The sequence below is a fragment of the Microcebus murinus genome, chromosome 13, assembly GCF_040939455.1.
Source record: "Microcebus murinus isolate Inina chromosome 13, M.murinus_Inina_mat1.0, whole genome shotgun sequence".
NCBI lineage: Eukaryota > Metazoa > Chordata > Mammalia > Primates > Cheirogaleidae > Microcebus > Microcebus murinus.
The window spans coordinates 78046612-78070998 of record NC_134116.1 but is presented as its reverse complement, the minus strand read 5'-3'; the positions used below and the strand labels follow the sequence as shown (position 1 = coordinate 78070998).

The window sequence follows — 24387 nt, the reverse complement described above, 5'->3', positions numbered from 1 at the left end:
GGAACACAGTGGCAAATAACTTAAGCAAATAAAAAGTTTAGAAAATAGATCACACAAGAACAAAACCTAGATGATCATAATTTAAGTTGTTGCTACTTTTAAGCACAGAATTCTTTCATGGCTCCAGATATAATTCCTTTAGAATTTCCAGGCATCCCTCATTTCCATAAAGCCCTGGTCACACTGCACTCAAAGAAGACCGCCTTCCTCCCATGACTGGTAAAGATTAGTAAGGTTTTCAGCCAATCATTGGTACTAGGATAGCTTCATCTTCTTGACATGGTCTCATAAAATAAGCCTAATAATTCCCTCCCTCAATACATAAGACCACAGTTTAACAAGATACAGTTTCGCAGGTAAGAGTCATAAGCAATAACATCTTTTCTTAGAGGCAACACATTTAGATTTGGTTGCTGGCAGGTAGACAGGACCAGAAAGGGCAGTTAACAAGGCAGCCACACATGGTACCCTCATACCTGCCACGTAGCTTTCTGCGGTGAATTAAAAACAAACCACATCTATTAACCACTTTGGTACCAGCGTCGGCTATAGTCGACAGCCACAGAGGAACGCGCACAGCGGACTTTAGCCGACAGCCGTGATGTGACTTCTCTAATTTTTCATTTATCAAAATAAAATTGTGAACATTCAAAAGTAACCTAATGAAAACATATATGTCTATGTTCCCTATTCTGATGGACATGACAAGTACAGCTGCCTGTAAAGTAAAACAAGCTTCCAGTGCTCTCAAGCTGTCCTCATCACACGCGAGCAGGAGGGACCCGTGGTCCATGCGCAGCGCACGCTGCCGTGCGCACTGCGAGCGCCGCTGTGGGCGCAAGGTTTCACGGCCGGCGAGCGCCGCGCCGAAGTGGTTAAGAAGAATAGCCGCTAGAGAACCAATACATATCAGAGTACGTAGAGAAGACCACCACAGGCCAACACAAATTATTTCACCTTCCCAAAGTCACAACACGATGGCGGTAAAACAGTAAGCAGAACTCATACTCCAAGGATTCTGCATGACACATCGAGCTGCTACCGGCTAAAAGCAGGCTTTGCGCGGACAGCCTCTGCCCTGCTGCCTCGAGTCACCGTCATCTTCAGGGGGCTTTCGCTCCTAAGTCCACTTGACAGCCTACCCAAAAGGGCCTCTCAACTTTGGGCAGAGCGTCAGGGAATGATGAGGACAGCGGTCAGGAAAAGCAGCAGATGCAGGAGGCGGCCGCCAAAGGCTCTCTGTCAAGCGAGACGACGCCTCGCAGGTACTTACAGCTCCTTTACAGTAGAGTCGGAGTTGTCCCGAAGGAGTTCGAACGATTACTGACATTCTTTTTCTGTCACTGGGAGAGTTAAAAAGAAAAAAAAAGTTATCATTGGTCTGTTTATGGGACGCACGTCCTACCAACTAAACACCAATCAGAGCAAAAAGGGGTATGGCACTTCTAAAAACGGCCATGCTCCATCTTTCCCTACCGTTTCCTCAAAGGAGGACTGAATTGTGTATCTCCTACTCCTTTCATTTGCATCTAATGGACATAAACCGATTTCCTTCCCTGCTATGAAAGTTCACTAGCACAGCTGCCTGCAATAGCAGAAACAGAAAGGGAGAACTTGAGCACCAGCCGTGCACATCTAATTGACGTCTGCCTATGCCCTCTACAAGTATTATTCTTGATTTTGCAGCTCAAAATTAACAAGTAACTTTGGCCAGTAAGTTCCAAAGTGGGAGATTCAATATAGATCCACTTAACTCAAAAGCTCCTCACTGTGTTGTCTTCTAACTGGAGTAGAAAGAAATTACAAACTCATAGAACATTCCTAATTCAGCACCAAGGAACTTGTTCCCTCTCCTCTTCTCACCGCAGCATATACATTTCCTCGCACATCTTGCATCACGGCCCACCCTCACTCAGGAGTCTTCAGTGACTCCCCATTGCCCACAAAGTCTTCTTACCACTCTCTTCCCACCTGTGCAGCCTCACCTCAACTCCCATACGCCACCACCAGGCTTCAAACTCACAAAAGATGCACCATTCTCCTTCTCTGTACACTCTGACCCAGGCCTTTGCCAACCATGTCTCATCCTTCTGAAACACACCCCAACCAGACCACCCATCTCCGTGGCCTTTCGGATCGCTGATTCCCACTGGGCCGTAAGCTCCTGAGGACGGGGGTGTTATCTCTGCAGCTCTGGGGAAATTCCCACGCGCTAATCCACAGGACTCTGCAAGTCCAGATCTGCATTCTCTCTCGACTACTCAGCAGTTGAGCACTAACCTGTGTTTCAATGTGTAAAGCAACTACTTCTAAGGAGTACTGTTAAGATTAAGTGGCATCAGGAAAAAGACGAGTCGATTAAAAAGAAATAGAACCACAACTATAACCACAAATGATCTTCCTTGTTCTTTTTCTCCCATATGCATTTAACACATCCTCAGGTCTCTATCCATATCTGTTTCTATCTAACTCCCCTTTCTCCTCTCCTCCTTGCCTGCCCACTAACTGCCAGTCCCACAATGCAGTGCACAGTTTCCAACAAAAGATGGGCACAAAAATCTTGAGAGATGCCCACACGTCCCTCTTCTCCATCCACAGAAGCACCATCACCACGCCCTACATGAGCTAACACTGTCGTCAATGTACCACCCCCCACTCTTTCACTGAATACTTAACCCCAAGGGTTCCTTCCTCCCAAGTTCAAACTTGCAATCCTAAAACTAAAGACTGGGGCTGGAAAGCATCTCCTATACGAGGATAAAAAACTGACCTTTATCAAATAGTTTATAAAGCAGAGTAAACAATGTGTGCGCATCAGTTAACAAAGGTTATGGAAAAAACACTTAATTTTAATCAATAGGAAAAGATGCTTTTGAGACAGCAAAAGCTAGAACCTTGCTCTAGTATTGACAGTTCAGCATTAACAAGAGGGAAGAGAACAAAACATTTAGATATAACGAACTATGAATGCTACAGGGGAACAAAAGAATCCAACCAATGTTCCTAGGTCTTAATTTTAAAAACTGCACCAGGGAAGAATGCTTCCAAATATGCACAGGAGAAATGCCCTGTGTGCACCCCGGCTCTGCCGGGATGAACTGATCTAATCTGCCATCGTTTGTCAGTTTCCCGGCTCTCCAGAGGAGCGCTCAGATGGAGCAGGAGGAATGACCTTATAGGACTCGGGAAACGCCAATGAAAATAATGCCCTCATCACATACTCCAAACTATTCAGACATGTCTGCAGCTGCTGGTGCAAGAACACCAGGCTCTGGAAATCCAGAGAAAAAAAGAGGACATTTATTTCGGGGAGGAGGGGCAAAAAAAAAAAAAAGGAAAAGAAAAACGATATAGTTTGCTTTTTTTTTTTTTTTTTTTTTTTTTTTTTTTTTTTTTTTTTTTTTTTTTTTTTTTTTTTGAGACAGAGTCTCACTTTGTTGCGCCACCATGCCCGGCTAATTTTTTATATATATATCAGTTGGCCAATTAATTTCTTTCTATTTACAGTAGAGACGGGGTCTCGCTCTTGCTCAGGCTGGTTTTGAACTCCTGACCTCGAGCAATCCGCCCGCCTCGGCCTCCCAAGAGCTAGGATTACAGGCGTGAGCCACAGCGCCCGGCCTAGTTTGCTTTTTTAAATCAAAGTCACAAATTCCAAAAAGAAGAGGATTTGTAGAGATATGTTATATTTACTGTGTTTGATCCTCAAGTACTCTATTGAACTCTCCCATACAACCATGCAAACACCCCGATGAAGTTGTTAAATATATATATAAGTGTTTTACTTCAAGTGTATGAAAGAGAAACATACCTAGAAAATTCCAGGACATTAAGGATTCCAAATGTCTGTTCCTGTCCCATCTAAAGGAAGAAAAACAGGCTCTTACCCGAGGTCCAAAGCGTTAAAATCTCAAAGCAATTGTCTTCCAATCATAAACACGTACACACACTCTCTCCCCCCCCACCTCCTAGCCCCTTGCAACAGGTGCTGCCTTCTCCCATCTGGCGGGGTCACAGCTCCCTCTGCTGGTAGAAGCCTCTCATTTTTCTTCGGTTACGCGGCTGTCCTGACAGTTGGCTGGTGCAGCAGCCACTTTCAAGAGAGGAGGGCAAAGGACGCAGGGTCCGTCAGAAGCCATGGGGCCAGTTATGCTTCTGAATTCAGAATTTGACAAACCTTATAAAGCTAGACGCATATGCAAGACTTGAATATGGCATATTCAACACCATATGCCAGGGGTCCCCAACCTATGGTGAGCTGTATAATTATTTCATTATATATTACAATGCAATCATAATAGAAATAAAGTGCGCAATAAATGTAATGTGCTCGAATAACCCTGAAACCATCACTCCCCCCCTCCTTCCCTGGTCCATGGAAAAACTGTCTTCCATGAAAACGGTCCCTGGTGCCAAGAAGGTTGGGAACAGCTGCCACATGCCATTATGTCCACAGCAGGGGCTGGGTTAACACCCTATTAAATAACACATCGATTTTCCACACCGAAATGTCTGAATATCGCATTAAGCGAGATTCATACAGATCATAAATAGATTCACGTAGGTTCTGATTAGGTTTCGCTGCCAAATGACTGTTCCTCCAGACTTAGGAAAAAACTTCTGGAATTCAAAGGCTTTCCAGATTTTGGATCTGCAGATAAGGGATTATGAATCTGCACCTGGTTTTAGGGCAATTAATCAAATGCCCTTTTGGGGGGGGGGCAGTTCTTTTAAATGAGAATGTCAATATTCACAATTTTTTCCATCCGAAAAATTCCAGTTGGTGCGTACGCCATTTTCGAACATTTTAACCTAATCCGCTCTCTATTCCCCAACACATCACAGTGGAAAGAATGTAGCCTTCAGAGCCCAATAGATGTGAGTTTGAATCCACTACTCATTTCTTATGAATGGTGACAGCACTCATATCTTAGGGTTGTGAGAAGTAATTAATGAAGCAACATTCAAATTACCAAGTACATGACTGAATAATTGTCATCTTCACACTCACAACTCTACTCCCTCTCTCTATCTTCTCAAATACAACTAATGAGGGCCAAGCACAGTGGCTCATGCCTGTAATCCTAGCACTTTGGGAGGCAGATGTAAGAAGATTGTTTGAGGTCAGGAATTCAAGACCAGCCTAGACAATAGTGAAACCCCATCTCCACAAAAAAAAAAAAAAAAAAAAAAAAAAAAATTAAAAGTTAGCCGGGCATGGTGGTGTGCACCTATAGTCCCAGCTACTCGGGAGGCTGAGGCAGGAGGATCGCTTGAGCCCAGGAGTTTGAGGTTGCAGTGAGCTATGATGACGCCACTGCACTGTAGCCCAGGCGACAGAGTTAGACTCTGTCTCAGAAAAACAACAACAACAACAAAAAATAGAACTAATGATCCACTTCATCCAGCTTTTATCAGTCTTTATTCGCCTCTTTTGGACCTACCCATTCCCTTTATCCTCAGCCTGTCCCAACTTCCCGCCAGAGCCCTGTTCAGAAAGGCACCCACTGCTACGGCCACCGCTCAGCACCAGGGCTGCGACTCCCAGGGGCCACCCCCTCTGCGCCATGTTATATCAGCCACTTCCATGAGCTATGATCAACAAGGACACTTCGTGCAAATACCTGGTCAACCAATCTGAGAACTTCTGGTTTGATGATACTCCAGTATTAATGGTTGAGTAGGATTTTAAGAATTACTGTCATTTATGAATCCTAAATAATCAGGTAGTCTTTTCCGACTCCCAGAAATATGACCTTAAAACTTTAATAAAATAATGAAGGGTGCCAACGGGGCATCTCACACCTCGACAACAATGCCAATAGGCCTCTAGATTCCTGTGTTTATCCGGTACTGGGAGCCGAGCAGAAGCACAGGTTCACTCCGTCTCTCCCACTTCTGCTTGGCCAGTCCACGCCCCCCCCACCTCTGCAGGCCAGTCCATGCCCCCCACCTCCTCCCCTTCTCTGCAATGCAGAGAAATGCGGCAGCACCCACACCACCAAAAATCCCGGTTACGGCTAAACGTCTCCTCAAACTGAAGGGGAAGACGACTCCATTTTTAAAAAGCTTCGTAAAGGAAATTCTAGATTCCATCAGTACTTCATTCCACTTCTAATGACTGCACATTTCCCTAAGCTAAATTCCCTCTCTTGATTATTTGAAATAAAGTAAAAATAAACATGATCTGATCTCTCCACTCTCTAAGAAAAAAAGGCTGAAGATGCCAAGTAATGGATACTTTGTAAAAGGCACAACATGTTGTAGCTTTTGTACATAAGTAAAAGAAAAAACTGACTGCAGTACTACCAAGTCGGGAATGATATCGAGTGATTATACATTTGTAAGTGAACTTCTAATGCATTAGAGGTTTAGGGATTTAAGGATGCATGCATAAAGCCCCAAACCGTAATAATCCATGAATCTTCTCCAAATTGAGGGGTAGAGAAAGGTGAGAAAAGGCAGTGAGTACCCCCCAGGCCCTCACCAACCAGACAGGGCAAAGCACAGCCCTCCCAACTTGTCATCATGAAAAACTCCAGCGCCTCACACCAGTCCTCCCACCATTTCCCTCCTGCTCAACCCAAGGCTCCCTATCTAATCTTATTTTTTGATGTAAGTTTTTTTTTTCCTATCACTAAATTTCTCCCTCTGGACCATAGGGAGGGAAACAAGAAAAAAAAAAATCAGGAAATACATAAACCCCTTGACAACTTCAGTGGGGGCCAAGGCGTGGGGGAGACTCCTAGATTAGAGAGATCGAGGTTACAATGAACACTATTCAAGTGATGGGCATTTGAATGGGCCCTGACGCATTCCCAAAGCTATCCATGTAACAAAAACATTGAAAGACTGTGGGGAAGCATCTTTAAGAGGGAAAAATCACTGCCATGCAAAACAACACAAAGAAGCTAACTTAAAAAAAAAACCCTAACTTAACTCAAAGACCACCCCGGTTTTTGAACGGGTCTCATTTTTCACAGAAAGCAAATGTAGGGATCTGGCTACCAATTACTGACAACAGACATGCTACTTCAAATACAGAATCTTCACAGAAGCAGGTGGTGTGAAACGGGCACGCGTGTGTCACTTACCGCCTCTATGATGACGGAGTACGGAGTCCTGGCTGTGAAGACGAAGCCCAGCTTCCTGGCGCCCTTCACCAGAGCAGCCTCGTCTGTCCGTGAGGAGTCGGCGAGACGTTGACAAACACATTGCAACCATCAGAATGCTGGTTAGCATCATTGTGCAAATTAGCAAGACCCACTGTGGCTGAAGAGGCCTGGCCTTATCTGCACAGGAGTCAGGGCTCGGGGTCTAGAAGCCCTTACTGTTCCTACCACCAGGGTCCTGACCCAAGCTCCTCCGTCAGGTGGGAGCACCAGACCGAGAGCTAACTCACCAGGGCAAGAGTGATCTGCTCCCCTGCTATTCTTGGTTGGGAGGAAGCGCTCTCTAATTAACCTGAGTCATATCCCCACAACTTTCTGACTAAGTGTATCCTCTGAGCAAGGCAACGTCATAGCTGTACCACCCAGGGATTCCCTGAGCCCGGGCGCAGCTTCGCCAGCAGTGGAAAATCCAAGGGGGTTGGGAGGTGGCGGGGGGGGCGAAGATGCCAACTCTATTCTCCAGCGCGGTAACTTCTGCTGGAACAGGCGAGCCGGCCCAGCCCTCCCTCTGCATGGAAAGCGGTGTGAGAGTCAGGAGAGCCGAGCCCGGCTCTGCGGGGCTTGAAACACCTGTAGCCACACGCGGCAGGTGCACCACCCCCGGGCTCCCACCCACAACCGCCAACTCCCGAGTCTGCTGAGAAGGCGTCTCCGGCCAGGGCGCTCACCTGGGGAGGAGGCCTGGTAGATGATGTTGTCGCCGTCCCTCTCGGGGACCACCGTGTGGCACACGGCCAGGAGGGTGAGGAACTCCTGGATGCAAGCGGCTGAGGGCTGCAAACGCGAGGCCGGGTTAGTGGTCAGCCTCCCCACCGCCAACGCGCGCCAGAGCCACCCCCAGCCGCCCCTGCCTCACGCCCACCACGAGTCCTTAGCAGGGACGCCTGGTCTCCCGCAGCCCGGGCCCCTTCCGTTCCCACGCAAGGCCTGCCCTGCCCTCTCCCCCGCCCAGGGCGGCCCCGCCAGCTGCAGCCGGGTCTGCTGCGCTCTGGTCGCCCCCGCCAAGCCCATCTCCTCCCGCTCTGCAGCAACACTGTGCACCCGCCACGCGGTCGGGAGCTCGCAAGGGAGCTGTCCATGCGCTTCCAGCATGTTCTGGGAGCTTCCAGCATGTTCTGGGAGCTTCCCGCATGTTCTGGGAGCTTCCCGCATGTTCTGGGAGACCCGTTGCGCTGCAGTCCACACTCATGGGTCCCCAAGGCCGCGCAAACAGGTGATGCTCCAATCCACTGGGAATCACCAAAACACGTGTCCCCGGTGTTTCCACCCTGCTGTCTACACCTGTCTGTCCTTTAACTTCATGATCTCTTAACACCCGTCAGGCAGTGCATCCCTCGCCCGTTATTATTAAACAACGACGAAACCCAGAATTGCCCTGGATGTGTATTTAATCAGTTTCCCCTATCCTCCCTAAAAAAAAAAAAAAAATCCTATAATTGTCATTGGGATTACACAATGGAAAAATGACACATTAAAATTGTCTTCCTATTTAAGAATACAATGTCTCCCTATTTATTAAAAGATTCTAAAATCTTCTAAATATAGGACCTGGCATGTATCTTATTATTTTTTTATTTGCTCAAAAAATATTTGAGTGACTTCCGAACGTGAAGCACTGTGTGAGGCATTTTATCTACTGCTTTTTATATTATCGATCAATATTATCATTTTATCTACTGCTTTTTATATTATCTACTGCTATTTATATTTTACAGCGGTTTATTGTTGGGAGATAAGCAAAAACATAGATTTTTGTAAATTAATTTAATATCCATTTGTAACTGAGCCCTTACTAGCTCTCTGAGCTGCAGCTGACTCTCCCCCTGGTAAGTCTTCCCTTTTCCTCCCAATATGTACACTTGTTCAGTTCTCGCCTGTCTGCCTGGGCTGCCACGTCAAGAATGACGTTCAAAGACAGGGGTGATAACAGGCTTCTTTGCCCTGGGGTTATTTTAACGCCAATGTCTTCATGTGTACCTTTCAAATAGGCAACTGGCTATAAATCTGAGATAGACTTATATTTTCATATTAAGGAAATAGCTATGTGCTTGCTATTTTCCACGGAATTTTCTTCTTTCTTTAGTCCCAAGTGGATGATGGCTTCCACAAAAATGTTTAGTTTCTTCCCTGACCTATTAATGTGACTTAAGAGGAATTTTATAGAAGCAAATCACAACTGTTCAAATGGCTACTTCTCATCCAGGCTACATGAAAAGGAAATGCACATTATAGTTCGGTAAAGTCAAATAAATAAGCTTAGAGACTTTACAAGTTCCCCAAAGCCAACAATGCAAAAATGGCAAGAAAGTTTACCTAAAAGTACTTTAATTGGAGAACTGAGCTTCAATTCAAGATTGCCTTCCCCTGCATCTGAGAACTATACAGTCCTGGACATAACTTTGTCCCACAATGAGACAACAGTAAAGGGTCTTTGATTTTATAGCAATTAAATAAACCTAATAGTAAAATGTTTTCTGAGAGTTATAAACAAGAATTACACACACATTCACATTGAGTTTCTATCCGGAGAGTTAGGCCAGACAAAATCCAAAAAGATAAAAACAAAATTCATAAGGCAATTAATCTACCTTTTATTCTCTTAGGAGAAACAGACAAAATTAATCTGAAGCCTACGGAGGTGTGTATGCATGTATGTGTATATATGCACACACATATACATGCACATATAAATACACACACATATATCTTCTTAGAAGTTACAGCTTTTTATTGGGATAACATATAGATGTAATATTTATCATTTTAACCTATTACAAGTGTACAATTCAGTGGCATGAAATACATTCACAATGCTGTGTACCCCTCACTACTATCTGTACCCCAAACTTTTTCATTTTCCCCAACAGAAACTCTGTACTCATTAAACAATAACTCCCCATTCTTTCTTCCCTCTGCCCCCTAGTAACCTCTATTCTGTTTTCTCTATGAACCTGCCTATTCTAGGTACCTCATATAAATGGAATCATACAATATTTTTCCTTAACAGCTTTTAATATGTACAAAATGCTACATATGGTATCTAGAAATAAATATTTTCTATTTGTTATTGATAAACTTAAAAATAGCAGAAAATTATGTCTAAAATTGTTTTGCACACCAAATAGCAGACACCAAGTATCTAAATAATACACACACAAACAAACAAATGATTTCTTTTTGCAGACTCAAGCTCAAGAGTACTAGGCAGAATGATTCAAAAGAAAGCTATCTTCTTCTTTGATGAATCTTTGGAAATTTCTCACACAGAGTCACTGGTTAGCAATGTAACCAAGGGACCACATGCACTGTTCTCCAAAATTTTCCATAGGTTGATTCTCTAAAAGCCAAATTCCATCTCAGCTATCAGCCCACACAAAGCTTAAAACAATCCTAAAGGAGCCAGAATATCAGGAATGATGACCCAGGAAAAGAAGAAAACTATAGCAGATGGAAGTATTCCCTTGGGAACAAAGTAAGGGTTTTCTTGGGTCAAATGCTTTAATTATAGTCGATGGTCCCAAGACATAAATTTAGATGAACATGTGGGGCACCCACAGCCTAAACCCTCACATGCCCCTTCCTTCTCCCCAGCCATACTCCAGCAAAATGAACAATCTGGTGATCTAACGGGCCCTGTATTTAAACTGCGTAAAAAACATCCACTGGGTACATTTAATCCAAACCCACATCTTCCCAAAGAAAAATATTGGAGCCAATGGTCTTCATTATTTATAGTGGAGCTAGATGTTAAATGTCAAAGTAGCCAAGATGAAGAATATTCAAAGGCACTGAGGATCCAAGAAAGTTTAAAAAATGGTACACATTGACAAGGAAGCTTTCTCTCTAAAAGATGGGAAGTAAATTCCCAAGTCAATGGCCTCATTATGCTTTTACTGAAAGTGTGAGCATGCAGATTAAGATTATTAAACTATCCTTAAAAGTCCCTGTGTTTTGATGCTCATGACAATGTCCCCATGCCGGGGCTTCCTCTTCACAAGGGTACACCTGCTCCTGCTCTCACTGGCCTTCCCACTGAAATAAAAGGACATTTGGCTCAGGGTGTTAGACAGTGAGCAGGAAAGGAAGGAAGAAAAAAGATCACCAAATTCTCTAAACAGTGGGATTTCTTCCCAAAATGCTTGCCGTTCACCATGACCCTGGAGGAGGGGTCAGGAGGAAGAGACGGGAAAGGGGAGACAACGGGAGGGACGTCCGCGGTGCTCACATCTCCACTCAAACGTCAGCAGAGGCAGGCTCAGGAAGGGCTTGGAGTGGATGGTCCAAACCCCGTAGAGACCCGCCACACACCAACGTGGGGCCAGCTTTGGAGCGAACACCTGTGAACGCCATAAGTTAACTGGGCTAAGTATCGAAAGATTTCAAATACTGGGATCCCAGCAGCATGTGGTGGGTCCGCAGAGGATCTCCTCTCCAAAGGGAGATTTGCACCACGCCACTGGGTTTCTACGGCAGCCCGTGTTTAAGTCAGTGCAAATACCATTCCGTGCGGGTGGCCACCCTGCCCACAGGCCAGCAGTTCCGGTAGCCATGACACCCACCAAGGAGAACAGGATTCCTCCGTCTACACAAAACCAAATCACTTCCTCAGGGAGTCACGTCTTACCTATGCTGCAAAAGCGTACTATGGCTCTTAAAATAATCGTACATCTATTTCCCCAACGAACAGGAATCCCTCGAGTGTTTTTCATTCATCTCTTCCCCTAGTACCTAGAGCGAGGTATTTTACAAATTAGGCCCTTAACCTGTTTGCTCAATGAATGGATAAATAAATGATTCTCTTATGCAAATGCAGATCCAACGGTTTGCTGCTGTCCCTAACCCAACACTGGAATTCCGTGGTACTCCGTCCACCGACCCCATCTCCCTCCCTCGGCTACCTGGTCACCGTGGATCCATGCTAGGAAAGCAAACTCAGGAAACCAGACCGGGCGCAGTTCCCTGAGCTGCTTCTCCGTCCCCCTGCCACTTTCCCCTTTCCCATTCACCACCCCAAACTTGAACAGACACGTTCAGTCTCCCACCCTCGTGATTACCCGCAACAATTCAGAATGCGATCTGAAAACACTTGTTTCCTCTTTTGGACAACAAGCCCTCACAGCGCACTTGTTTCTTTGACATCCTTGATGAAAACCACCCTCCTGCAGAGAAGATTTTTTGGAGTTGCCACTCTACTGCTAGGAGAACCTCTACCCTAGGAGCTGGCTCCACCTCCAAGATCGAAATCCGAGAAAGCACCTCTTTGGCATCTTGGTGACAGAGCATGGACTTCAGCAGCATCCTCTGAGTGGTCCTGGACCACTTCCCTGGCCTCCCTCGGGTGCCGAGTCGGAACTGCTGCATCACAGCTCACGGCCGTGGGGGCCTGACACGCTCACACTGCAGAACTGCCGCTGGGAAGGGTTCAGCACCAACAAACGGCTAATGGTTTTAGCAAAACAAATGGGCTTCTGCATTAAAGGAAAAAAGGATTTCCTCACTGAAAACTTAGAAAAAGTTTTAAATATATCCGTCTCTTAACCAAGTTTTAGAAAGATAAAATTTTAACGTTGCTCATGTATTACCTAACTTTAAATCTAGAATTACATTTCAGAAAAAGACTAACCATACTGGATCTAATTTATACTGACTCAACTGGCTGTGAAATGCTTTGATCACTTAATTTTCTAAGTTGGCATTTTTCAGAGTAGCCTTTAATAAATAGCCTTAAATAAAATAACGGTGAATTGATGTGATCCTTCAGTTAATCCTGTTTGCTATAATAGTTGAAGCAGTGTGACACTGTAGTTAGACTTAGTTTAATTAGACTTAGTTTCTAAGCCTTATTTCTATATTTATCTACTGGATAACTCTTGGCCAACTTGATCTTTCTATGCAACTTCCTTTTTACTTCCCAGGGGTAACTCAAATGTTAAAAGAAATATATGTCAACTGTCCAGCACACAGTAAAATGCAATAAACGCTACCTGCTACCATATTTTATTTTTGTTTCCTAAAATCTTCCTAAAGCACCCCTGTAAAAGGATATACAATTACTTTTTTAAACACGTGATCTGTAAGATTCACAACTGTGAAGAAACAGTACTGCAGAAATCTTATAAAGCAACCGAAATTGGAGCCGTTACAGAATTCTGTGATGAGACTCGTCTTGATCTTGGTGTGCTACCTCATGATGTCACCACATATTTAAATTCAGCTTCATACTAATGTATGCGCAGTGTTCACCACAAAACATTTGTTTAAGATCACTTCTCTGAAGTACTTAATGCCATGAAATCGAGACTCTTCCCAGGCTCCAGCATTGCAACTTTCAAGACACCATGCATATATATCAAGAAAAGTGCGCCATAAACTTTCCATCCACTGTTTTAGAAGTAAATGTAGCACTCACATGGTGATCCTCAATGTTCTTCAGCAGCCTGGGATCCTCGAAGTCACATGAGTCGCTGGTGGGGGGAGGTATGCGACTGCAACAAAGAACACAAAGTATCTGTTCGGTTCAAAAGTTCCTATTAAGATAATCCAAATCTGGTAAAGAATTTGCTTTCGAGAAAAACCACACTGAAAATCCTGAGCAGATTTACATTAAACTTTTAAAGACTGGGAAAACCGTGTCTTATTTCAAACCTCAAAACAGAAAATCCTTCACCTTACTATCAATACAATGTTTTGTAAGTTATTATAAATAACAATATTGTTACGAGGAGAAGAAAGAAACAGAAGCCAAGGTTCGATATCATGACTCCGTCATTTCGGTTCATCCCTGTATGACGCCTACCATGGAAAACGTCTAAGAGTGTCCGCTCAAAGCAGGTAAAACAAGATGAATTACCGTGGGAGAAAGAAGCAGGCAAATACGTAGGAGAGAAGAAGGCAAATAATTACAAGGCAGGAAACTTGATGGCTGTGGGCTATCGCACTGAGGAAAACAGGAAGGATCAACTGTATATCCATTTATCTCTATTCCCTCCTGAAATTTTTCTTCGAGACAAAGGCAATGAAAGAGGAGACAACAGCAGAGCTTATGTCAGGCTTAACTCCGAGCAGGTGCCATAGCACAGCAGAGAAGACTGCCACCACAGCTCGCAAAAGGGAACGCCTGCAATGCACGCGGATCCTCCCAGCAGACGCGGTGCAGGCTGAGAAACGGCAGCCGAGGCACCCGTGAGGCACAGGGAAGGTGGAAGGCAGGACCGGCTCCAGGTCCACGTGAGTAAAAGTAAAAAAGTTGAAGTTGGCTGCCTCCAGGGAGTGGGCAGTGAATGGGCAGCAGGAGTTTTAAGCGCAATTCTTTGCGTGTTAAAGGTACAATCACCAATCCTCCGCCTCCACTCAGAGGACAGCCTAGCCTTTGTTAGAAGGCTTATAATCTCCCCCGACTGTTAAAACCACATTCGTCCTTTAAATTTCATTCTGCTGCTTCTTCAAAATAACACACGGGCCACTTTTCTTTACATACAAAAATACGCAGGTGGGAAATGCTAATACAAAATCATTCCACCGAAGTGTCAAGAGCGCTAGAATCTACTTACCAGAAGTCATCCGAGGATGGCTCCCTCGTCAATTCCGGGAAATGACTGTCGGAGACAGGGAAAGCAGAGTGGTCGCAAAACAGGCATCAAAAGACAGACATTCGGATCAAAACGTGAATAAGAAATTTATAATTATTAGATTAGATACACAAATTTATAGGTTCCCTGGGATTTTCCACTAAGTTAATATTTGCAGAAATAATAAGCTATATTTTAATTGCCCAAAGTTTCATTTGGGATCCATTTAGTTTTAAACACATTCAGTAGTAACTGCAGATGTAAATCCATTATAAAAATCCTCTCAAGGCCGGGCACAGTGGCTCACGTCTGTAATCCTCCTGTAATCCCAGCACTCTGGGAGGCCAAGGCGGGCGGGTCGCTCGAGGTCCAGAGTTCAAAACCTGCCTGAGCAAGTGCGAGACCCGTCTCTACTATAAATAGAAAGAAATTAATTGGCCAACTAACACATATAGAAAAAATTAGCCGGGCACAGTGGTGCATGCCTGTATCCCAGCTACTCGGGAGGCTGAGGCAGGAGGATCGCTTGAGCCCAGGAGTTTGAGGTTGCTGTGAGCTAGGATGACGCCACGGCACTCACTCTAGCCTGGGCAACAAAGTAAGACTTTGTCTCAAAAAAAATAAATAAATAAAAATAAAATAAAATAAATAAAAATCTTTTCAAAACATCAAAAAGATATTTGACTAGGAAGCTAAACTTAAGCTTATTTAGTTGAAAGAAAACAAGGATAACATTTTCAGTAAGTGATAAACACACTTACCCATAGGTTATTCCGGCAATGCTGCACTTCTTGAAGTTCATGATATTGCATGTGAGAGTTCCAGTCTTGTCAGAAAAGAGATATTTTACCTAAATCAAAGAATAGAATAAGATGCATAGACCAATAAATGAAGTCTTTTCTTCTATATTTTTCAAAACCTATATTAAACAGGTAGATTTCCTGAAAGCAAGCAACTTAGTAACAAAAAATATGCTTTATTGCTTAGACCACTTACCAAGCTTTCTCCATAACTAATTCTACAGTCAAGTTGTATGGAAATGTGCAAGGGAAGCTTCAGTGACAGCCCTGGCTCCATCTTAGATACTAAGTGGAAGCGTTAAGTCCTGCCACGAGGCGTCCCACTCCTCAAGGTACTGCCATGGTCTCCTAATTTTACAGATTTAATACGTGAAGTTTTCAACGCACAAAGGGGATATGTAACATCATTCTACATGTAACATTCTGGGAAATCATGCCATGGATTGGTGAGGGAGAGTAATTAACAGAATTGCCTTGAGAGGAAACGGTTTTCTAAAGAGGGGTCTAGACTTGCTGGATACCAGATGTCATCTAGGAATCCCAGAGAACTGGTCCACAGCAATGCTCTCCTGTTCTACAGAGAGGGGATTAATAACATGAATTGCTTACTTGTACTTTTTCCTAATGCTACAATATAAACAAATACACTGGGAATTATTTTTAAAGCAATCAAAGGGCCTTTGAGTCATTAAAGCTCTTTAAGAAATCAAATATTATATCTAAATATGAAATTAGTATATACTAGGGGTAATTAATGCTTTAACTGTAAATAATGCCTTTATATAAGTTTTATATGCAGTTAAGTCTAGGGATACAAAAAAATGCAGTAGAATCTGCCTTCTAATAAGCACTTATTCCTGCCTTGTAAAAATATATATATATATTAAAATATTGGGGGATGACCAAGATGGCCGACTAGAGGCATCACTTGTCCGACCGGCCAGGCTGGACGGTGGGATACTGGGCTGAGGAGGGCGGGGAGCAGCTGCAGCTCTCAGGTGTGGGTCACAGAGAGAGACAACAGAGATGACTGGGGACCCCACAGAGAAAAGCAGCGAAGCTGAGAAAGATGAGAATAGAGATGGAAACACAGTGGTATAGATCAAACCCAGAGAGGCTTGAAGCCCAGCAAAGGGGTAAGGGGGTCCCCCTCCCCCACCTACATGCCTTTGGTGAACAGTGGGACACAAAGCACACTGAAGATTTTTCCACCCTCCACGGGCCCAGGCATGGCAGTTAATTAGGAATAGTGGAGTGAACCAGTGAGCCCCAGGAATTTAGGTGTCCATAAGGGGCACCCCACAGGAGATTGCCACAAGAGGCTGACTGGGAGCCACAGCCCCTCCCCCACCCACTGCCAGGAAGAGAGCAGTTTGAATCCAGAGGCTCACAGACGCTGCTTCCCTATGGCGGGTGCCTGCCCCAGGCTGAGCCTGCCACAGAGAGCAGGGGTCCCTGCGGGAGCAGCCTGCCTGCTGGCATCTCACAGGACCCTAGGCTGACGGCTCAGATAGGCGGCCAGTCCTGTGCCCCCTAGACACAGGAGCGGCGCAGGAAGGTCTCTGACCCGGACTCAGGTGGTGAGGAAGCATATTTGCATACCATATATCCGATAAAGGGCTAATAACAAGAATCTACAGAAAACTCAAACAAATCAGCAAGAAAAAAAAAATCAAACAACCCCATTAAAAAGTGGGCAAAAGACATGAATAGAAGCTTTTCAAAAGAAGACAGACAAATTGCCAACAAACATGAAAAAATGCTCAATGTCTCTAATTATCAGGGAAATGCAAATTAAAACCACAATGAGATGTCACCTGACTCCAGTGAGAATGGCTTTTATCAAAGAGTCCCAAAACAACAGATGCTGGCGTGGATGCAGAGAGAAAGGAACAGTTACACACTGTTGGTGGGACTGCAAACTAGTTCAGCCTCTATGGAAAACAGTATGGAGATTCCTTGAAAAACTAAAAGGCGATCTAGCATTTGATCCAGCAATCCCACTACTGGGTATTTACCCAAAGGAAAAAAAAAAAAAAACATTTTACCAAAAAGACACTTGCACTCAAATGCTTATTGCAGCACGATTCACAATCGCAAAGATGTGGAATCAACCCATCTGCCCATCAATTCATAAGTGGATCAATAAAATGTGGTCTATGCATATCATGGAGTACTACTCAGCCACAAGAAAATGATGAATGAATACCTTTTGCAACAACCTGGATGGAACTGGAGACTATTCTCTTAAGTGAAGTATCACAACAGGGGAAAAACAAACACTGCACATACTCATTATTAAATTGGAACTAACCGATTAGCACTCATGAGCACATACAGAAGCAAAACTCAATTAAAATCAAGCAGATGGGGAGGGGAGGGAAGGATGGGTGAAATCATACCTAACAGGTACAATGTACACTATGCAGGTGATGGGAACACTTATACTCTGACTCAAGCTGTACAGAAGCAATCTGTGTAACCAAAATATTTGTACCCCCATAATATTATGAAATTTTAAAAAATTAAAAAATTACATCAAAATATTAAGAAATGAAAATTTTGTAATAAGGAATTGTCAAGATTTGTTATCACTCTGCCTACTGAATTTTAACTTCTTCTCAAAGTTCCAACTCAAAACTTTTTCCCCATGCAAACTTTCTCCATCTCCCCAATTAGGAGGAATTATTGAAGTATCCTGGGTGCTTCTTAGACATTTTCATTCCTTCAATTATCTGGGTCCAATTCAATGGCCCCTGAGAACAGTTAAATACCAAGGACTGTGCTAAACTGACACAGGCAACCAAAGATCTTGTACAGGGCACACCCACACTCTCAAATGAGCTCAAAAGTCTCCAGAGAATCTCCTGGCAGCTCTCCTGAAAAGAAAGAAAAAGGAAAAAAAAAAAAAAACAGTCTCCAGAGGGAAACAGACACTACATCACTAATCGCCTCCCTCATTTTACTGCACTTGTGTTTGGAAAGACTGTCATGGGAACGCAGAAGGTAGGTAAATTAACCTTGCCTGGAAAACTGGAGAAGGAGTCAAAGAGGCAGCAAATTTAACCTGATTTGTACCAAGAACTCATTGATTCTTACAGGAGTAGGTTTTACCAGACAGATAAGGGAAATGACAAAGCCATTCCAGAAAGACAGAATGTAAACAGAAGCCGCGAGGAATGAAAGTCCAAGGTCACTGTACACAGCTCAATGTGACCAGAGCACAGGGGTTGGTAGGAGGATTGATGCTCTATGCCAAGGATGTTCTCTTTAATGACAATTCACCCGACACACTAAGAATTTAAGCGCACATATAGGAACATACACAATTCAAGGAAAGAGAGAAAAATTTGCCATTAACTCTAAGTAGATTTGGACAATTTTATCAAAAGAACAGCATTACCTGCATCTTTTTGTCTAATAAGTTCTGTTTTATTACAAAATTTGGTCTACAAATTTGTGCCTCAACTTTCTGGCAATAAAGCCCAAAAATGCTACATAAAACATCACAGAACTCACTTCATCCTTCGACAAAAGAAAAAAGAAGCAAGCAAGCCTACCGCCCCAGGAGAGGTTTTCTAACCTCAGGTGCGCGAGACATCTCACCTGCATCTTCACAAGGAGACAGCACTGAGGATGGAGGGGTGGTTCTCAGCAACAGCCCTGCGCTGGCAGGGAGGCAGGCCAAGGCCAGACTGGGACAGGCAGTTTGAAATCCCCAACCTGTCACTTTCTGACCAGCTGTTCTTGGATAAATTACTCATTTTCTTATCTATAAAATGAAGATACAGCACCCGCCTCACAGAGTTGTTGGGAAATTTAAATAAGATGCATAAAATGAACTCATAATCCTTAATGGCAATGTGTTCAAAAGAGGTTATCAAGAGGTTATTCCTTACAGGGATTTCCGTGTGAGACACAGATAACAAGGCAAAGCACATGTCAGTCAGTAAAGGCAAGAGGAATTTGGGGCTGAACGTCAAAAGACACTGGTTCCCTGGAATATTCCAGAGACAAACTCTGAACATGTGAGGGATACATGTCCTTTCACTTAATCCCCGCATGTTTTGTAGGGTTACCCGACATCTGAGTATCTTAACCACTGTTTTCCCATCATTTGCTCCTGATAAACAAGTTTTAAAAGAATCTAACATGGGCAGGGCACAGTGATTCACGCCTGTAATCCTAGCACTCTGGGAGGCCGAGACGGGTGAATTGCTCAAGGTCAGGAGTTCAAAACCAGCCTGAGCAATTGCAAGACCCCGTCTCTACTATAAAAAAAAAAAAAAAAATAGGAAGAAATTAATTGGTCAACTAAAAATATATAGAAAAAATTAGCCGGGCATGGTGGCACATGCCTGTAGTCCCAGCTACCCGGGAGGCTGAGGCAGGAGGATCACTTGAGCCCAGGAGTTTGAGGTTGCTGTGAGCTAGGCTGATGCCACGGCACTCTAACCCAGGCAACAGAGTGAGACTCTGACTCAAAAAAAATTTTAAGAATACAAGAATCCAAAAATGATGTGGCACTGTATTTTTTAGACTACGGTTTGTACTATATTTTTGGCAGATAACTTCTAGGTGATAAGATTGCACTGTGTCTCAAAAAGCCAGCCAAAACGGAGTGGCATTTGTATCCCATAATACTTTCAAATACTACGTAACTCTTCAGATGTCATTCCGCATCCAGGGAGAAGTGTTTTTGCAAAAGCTCTCCGTGCATTAGCACGGGGGGGAGAGTGAGGCGTGAGCAGGCCTGAGGCACGGAAAAGACGGGATGCTGCGTAAGAAGACACTGTAACAATAACAAGATCAGGTGACCCAAGTGTCATAAGAAACACAACAGAAACAACACAAGGCGCCTTATACAACACCGTGGACTTTGGGCGCCACCGCACAGCCGGCCCTAACCACGTACGGTGAAAAACTGCTCCGCCTGCCGGCAGGAAGGAGACACCATCCCCATCAGTCAAGAAAAAAGAGGAAGAGACAACGTCAAGGAGGAGGAGAGGCCAGACAGGAGAAAAAGGAACGACAGAGAAACCCAGGGCAGTGATCCGCTCGGACGCATGCCGCTCTCACTGCTCAAGAGTGCACTTTCAATAAACTCTCTCTCTCTCTCTGCCTGCGACACGCAGTCTTTGTCTTTTGCTCTCATTCTTCCATCTCGAGAACACAAGAGCCAAGGGATGCGGGGTACAGCGGTGGCACGGGGTTCTCCTGCTAACACTCCTGTCACCATTACCAAGGTTCCCGAAGAGGCTCTCACCTGCCCGAGCTCTTCATTAAGGTTTGACGTCCTGGCCATTGCAGGAGTGTCATTTCCTAGGTAGTACATATCCGTGTCCTGAGAGAGAGAGAGAGAGAGAACACACATTTCAGAAAACAGGTGCCATTAGTCCTTCATTCCAATTAGCACAGAAAAGAAGCTAAGCATGGATAAAACCCTTCCGTTTTCATTGAAATGCTAGTTTTAAATTTTGGGGTAGAAATACAGTGTCTATTACAACAGAGAAATGATGTGGAACAAGCGGGAAACATGGTATTTAATACACAGATGATTTGGTTTCGAGGTGATCATTTGACGACCTAGTCTAGCTTATGACTCTGAGCTCGGTTAGTAACCTCGTTTACGGGATTTGCCGCGGAGATCAAGTACAAGTGCACACGAAAGCACCTGAGCTGCACCCCCTGGCTGCTGAAGTCCGGTGCTTACGGGCCACGGCAGTCCCTTGAAAAGTCTCACCTCTACCTGCATAAAAGCAAATCCCAGTTTGCTGCCACGATGAATTTTGGTACAGAGCGGACAGGACGGTAAACACACCCAGGGGGCCCTTTCTTCAGCACTAACCAGGCTTCAGCAGTGTCAGCAGCAGGTGCAGCCCGATGACAAGCACCTGCTCAGCCTTCTAGTTCCTCTACCTCAGTCTCCACAGCAACCCTTGAAGAGGCACCATCGTCCCCCCACCTCTTAGGGACACCCGCATTGGAGATCGCTTGCCAGTTCTTTGTGTGGCCAGTTTAAACCCCTGGACCTAACGGTAAATGGAAACTTCTTTTCTGGGAGCTCCACTAAATGCTGAAGGCCCCGAGATCGTGTTAGGAAACAGAGGCTAAACTCTGCCTTGATACTCACCCAGTTTATGAAAAGGGCTTGAGTGTACTTCACAACTTCGAGAGTCACCAGCAGGCTGATGGGAATTAGATTGTTGTATAAGATGATGAATGTCAACAGGTTGTATCCAAAATTATCCGAAGTCGTGTCTGTGGGAGAGAACCAGAGTATTTATACAGCTTCAGTTGCAGACTCCAGTTTCTTTTAACCTTTTTTTATTTTGGAATTTTTCTAAAAGATGTTCCCAACAAAAGCCTCCTGGCTTGTTTAGAGATTCGAGTTAGAATAGTTATGGAGCATCTGCTATGCGTCCGGAACTGTGAGCACAAGGGATGGTTTCTCAGGGGGGCTGCCAGGGAAGGGAGGGAGCAGACATGAGCGTGCCCCCCAATGTGACCACACAGCAGAACGTCACAGGACATTGCAGCAACCAACATGGGAGGGTTCTTCAGGGGAAAGAAAAGCCACTGAAAGCCACCCAGAAGAAGAAATGCTTGAGTCACATGCTGAAGAGCAGAGGAGAGACAGCTGACTAGAAAGAAGGCAGAAAGGAGGACAGGCATTTGAAATCGTTGTAAGGACTGTCAACAATCTCAGCAAGGCAGGAGTGTATATGGGACATTCCAAAGAGTTGGTAAGGTAGAAAAAAGTGTGAACAAGAGAAGCAGACCAAGAGAGAGAGGCAGGCAAGAAGTCTCGAGCCTCACTAAAGAGAAGAGAAGGAGTATCTTCGTGGACCAAGGTCCCCAGGGGCAGAACAAGACCCTTGGGAACAGGATCCAAAGCAGAGGCAGGGGCAGCTCCAACAGGAAGAGGGACCACGAGCAGGGACAGAGGTACAGGGTCTGGGGGTCTCAAAAGGGGGAGTTCTTCCCTTGATGGCCATGATATTCCACTTGAAGGACAAAGTGGTGAGATCCTCTTAACTTAGCAAGAGGGCCAGGGGAGAGGGCTGCAGCCAGCTGAGGGTTTAACTAGGATTAAAGATGCCTGCGAGGGGAGCTGGAATTAGCAAAAAGACAGTGGAAGGCTAGACTGGAGATCAGGGATACATAACGGCTCCAAACCACAGTCAGTGAGTTTTTCCCCAGGAAATTCAGTGACACGCGGAGGCCGTCTGATTTAGATCTAGAACTCTGGAGGGAGGTTGTGACGGAAAGACAGGCTCCGGGGAAGGACAGGGGTGAGAAGGCACACGCTGGTCAGTGCCACCGCCTGTCCACCACCTTCCGTCTCCTGGTCCCCACCGAGCCTTCCATCCTTCCTACCGATGATCGCTTTTGTCCCTGACCCACTGCTTGTGATCTTGTTCTCTCCTACAGAATTAAGGAGTTGCCAAATAGGATCTCTAAGTCCCAGCGGTTACAGATATCTCTAAGGTACGACACTGCTTAGAAACCGGTATCTATCTGCCAAATCAAGAAATACTAAAGTAAGTCCTCAAGGATGAAAGTGACACCAGGCGGCAATTACAATCCACATAAAGGAACAAAGGGCACCAGAAAAGATCATTATAAAGGTATTTATAAAAGACAGTATAATTACATCTTTTCTATCCTTTCTTCTCAATTTAAAAAAAAAAAGCAACTGTAAAAACTTCATTATAAAATCGCACTGTTGGCCTCTCACAGAGAGATGTGAAACATGTGACTGTGCAAAGGAGCGAGGAGAACGAAGATGCACGAAGCAAAGAAATGATGCCAGCTGGCAATTCAAACCCAGAAAAAAAAAAAGAGTACAGAAAATGGTAAACAAATAGGGTAACTGGTTTTTTTCCTTTTTTCCTTTAGATTCTTTAAGGGACATAAGGTCGGTAGACAACATAGATAAACACAATCCATGTGTTAACAACAATAACAGCACAAAGCAGGACAGGAAACAACGGAATGATGTTTCCGTATTTGACTGCAACTGAGTATTAATGGGAAGTAGATGTAGATAAACCGCAATCCCTAGTGCAACCAGTAATACTTAAAAAAATAGTCAAGAAATAATCACTCGAGTACAAAACAATCCCCAAATGTGCCCTTCTCCACTTCCTCTAGCCTAGGCGTCCTCAAACTACGGCCCTCGGGCCACATGGGGGTGTCTTTGCCCGTTTGTTTTTTTACTTCAAAATAAGATATGTGCAGTGTGCACAGGAATTTGTCCATAGTTTTTTTTAAACTATAGTCCTGCCCTCCAACGGTCTGAGGGACAGTGAACTGGCCCCCTGTTTAAAAAGTTTGAGGACCCCTGCTCTAACCTCTCAACTGTCCTCGAAGGACTGGCACCACGTGCAGTAGCCCAAGGGAACAGAAGGGCGCGTGGCTACCGCAGAAACCTTGCTCAGAAGGACTTTCCTGGGAGGGCCCCCTTCTGCGCCCACCAGCAGCCCGCCAGCACTTACTTATCTTCTTGATGTACCAGTTCTTCCTGCCTTGAGACCCGTTCCAGTACAGGGCTCCCACCGAGCTCACCAAGGCCATGACCAACAGGATGCCGAACAAGACCAGGATCTGCACGTTGGTCACCTTCTCAACATTCGACCGCTTGAGAGGGGCTTTGGTTGAATTCTGTGCAACAGCATGGAAAGCGAGTAAGGGTCACGGAACAGACTCGGGGCCCAGGGTGGGGAGAAAAGGAGGTACGACAACCATATTGAACAAGTGACAAGTAAAAGGCTTTTTTTTTTTTTTTTTGCAGAATAATCAATGACATTAAAAAATGTACCATGCTTCTAAATCAACAGCTAG

At 44.6% G+C, this 24387-nt stretch overlaps 1 protein-coding gene across 2 annotated transcripts in view; it reads right to left on the bottom strand.

Annotated features, from left to right (window-relative positions):
- The window catches only part of LOC105878807 (phospholipid-transporting ATPase IB), a 504404-nt gene that overhangs the window by 346481 nt on the left and 133536 nt on the right, over positions 1–24387 (bottom strand). For both annotated transcript variants that reach the window (XR_012922496.1, XM_076009551.1), the window contains exons 11-20: positions 24042–24207; positions 21674–21801; positions 20807–20884; positions 15502–15590; positions 14723–14767; positions 13582–13657; positions 7841–7946; positions 7095–7177; positions 3812–3861; positions 1274–1343 (exon numbers count right to left, since the gene is read on the bottom strand). Coding sequence is in view for 1 of the 2 variants with exons in the window: in XM_076009551.1 (XP_075865666.1) it covers positions 1274–1343; positions 3812–3861; positions 7095–7177; positions 7841–7946; positions 13582–13657; positions 14723–14767; positions 15502–15590; positions 20807–20884; positions 21674–21801; positions 24042–24207 (891 nt within the window). In the remaining variant the exon portion in view is untranslated. The remainder of the gene's footprint in view (positions 1–1273; positions 1344–3811; positions 3862–7094; positions 7178–7840; positions 7947–13581; positions 13658–14722; positions 14768–15501; positions 15591–20806; positions 20885–21673; positions 21802–24041; positions 24208–24387) is intronic.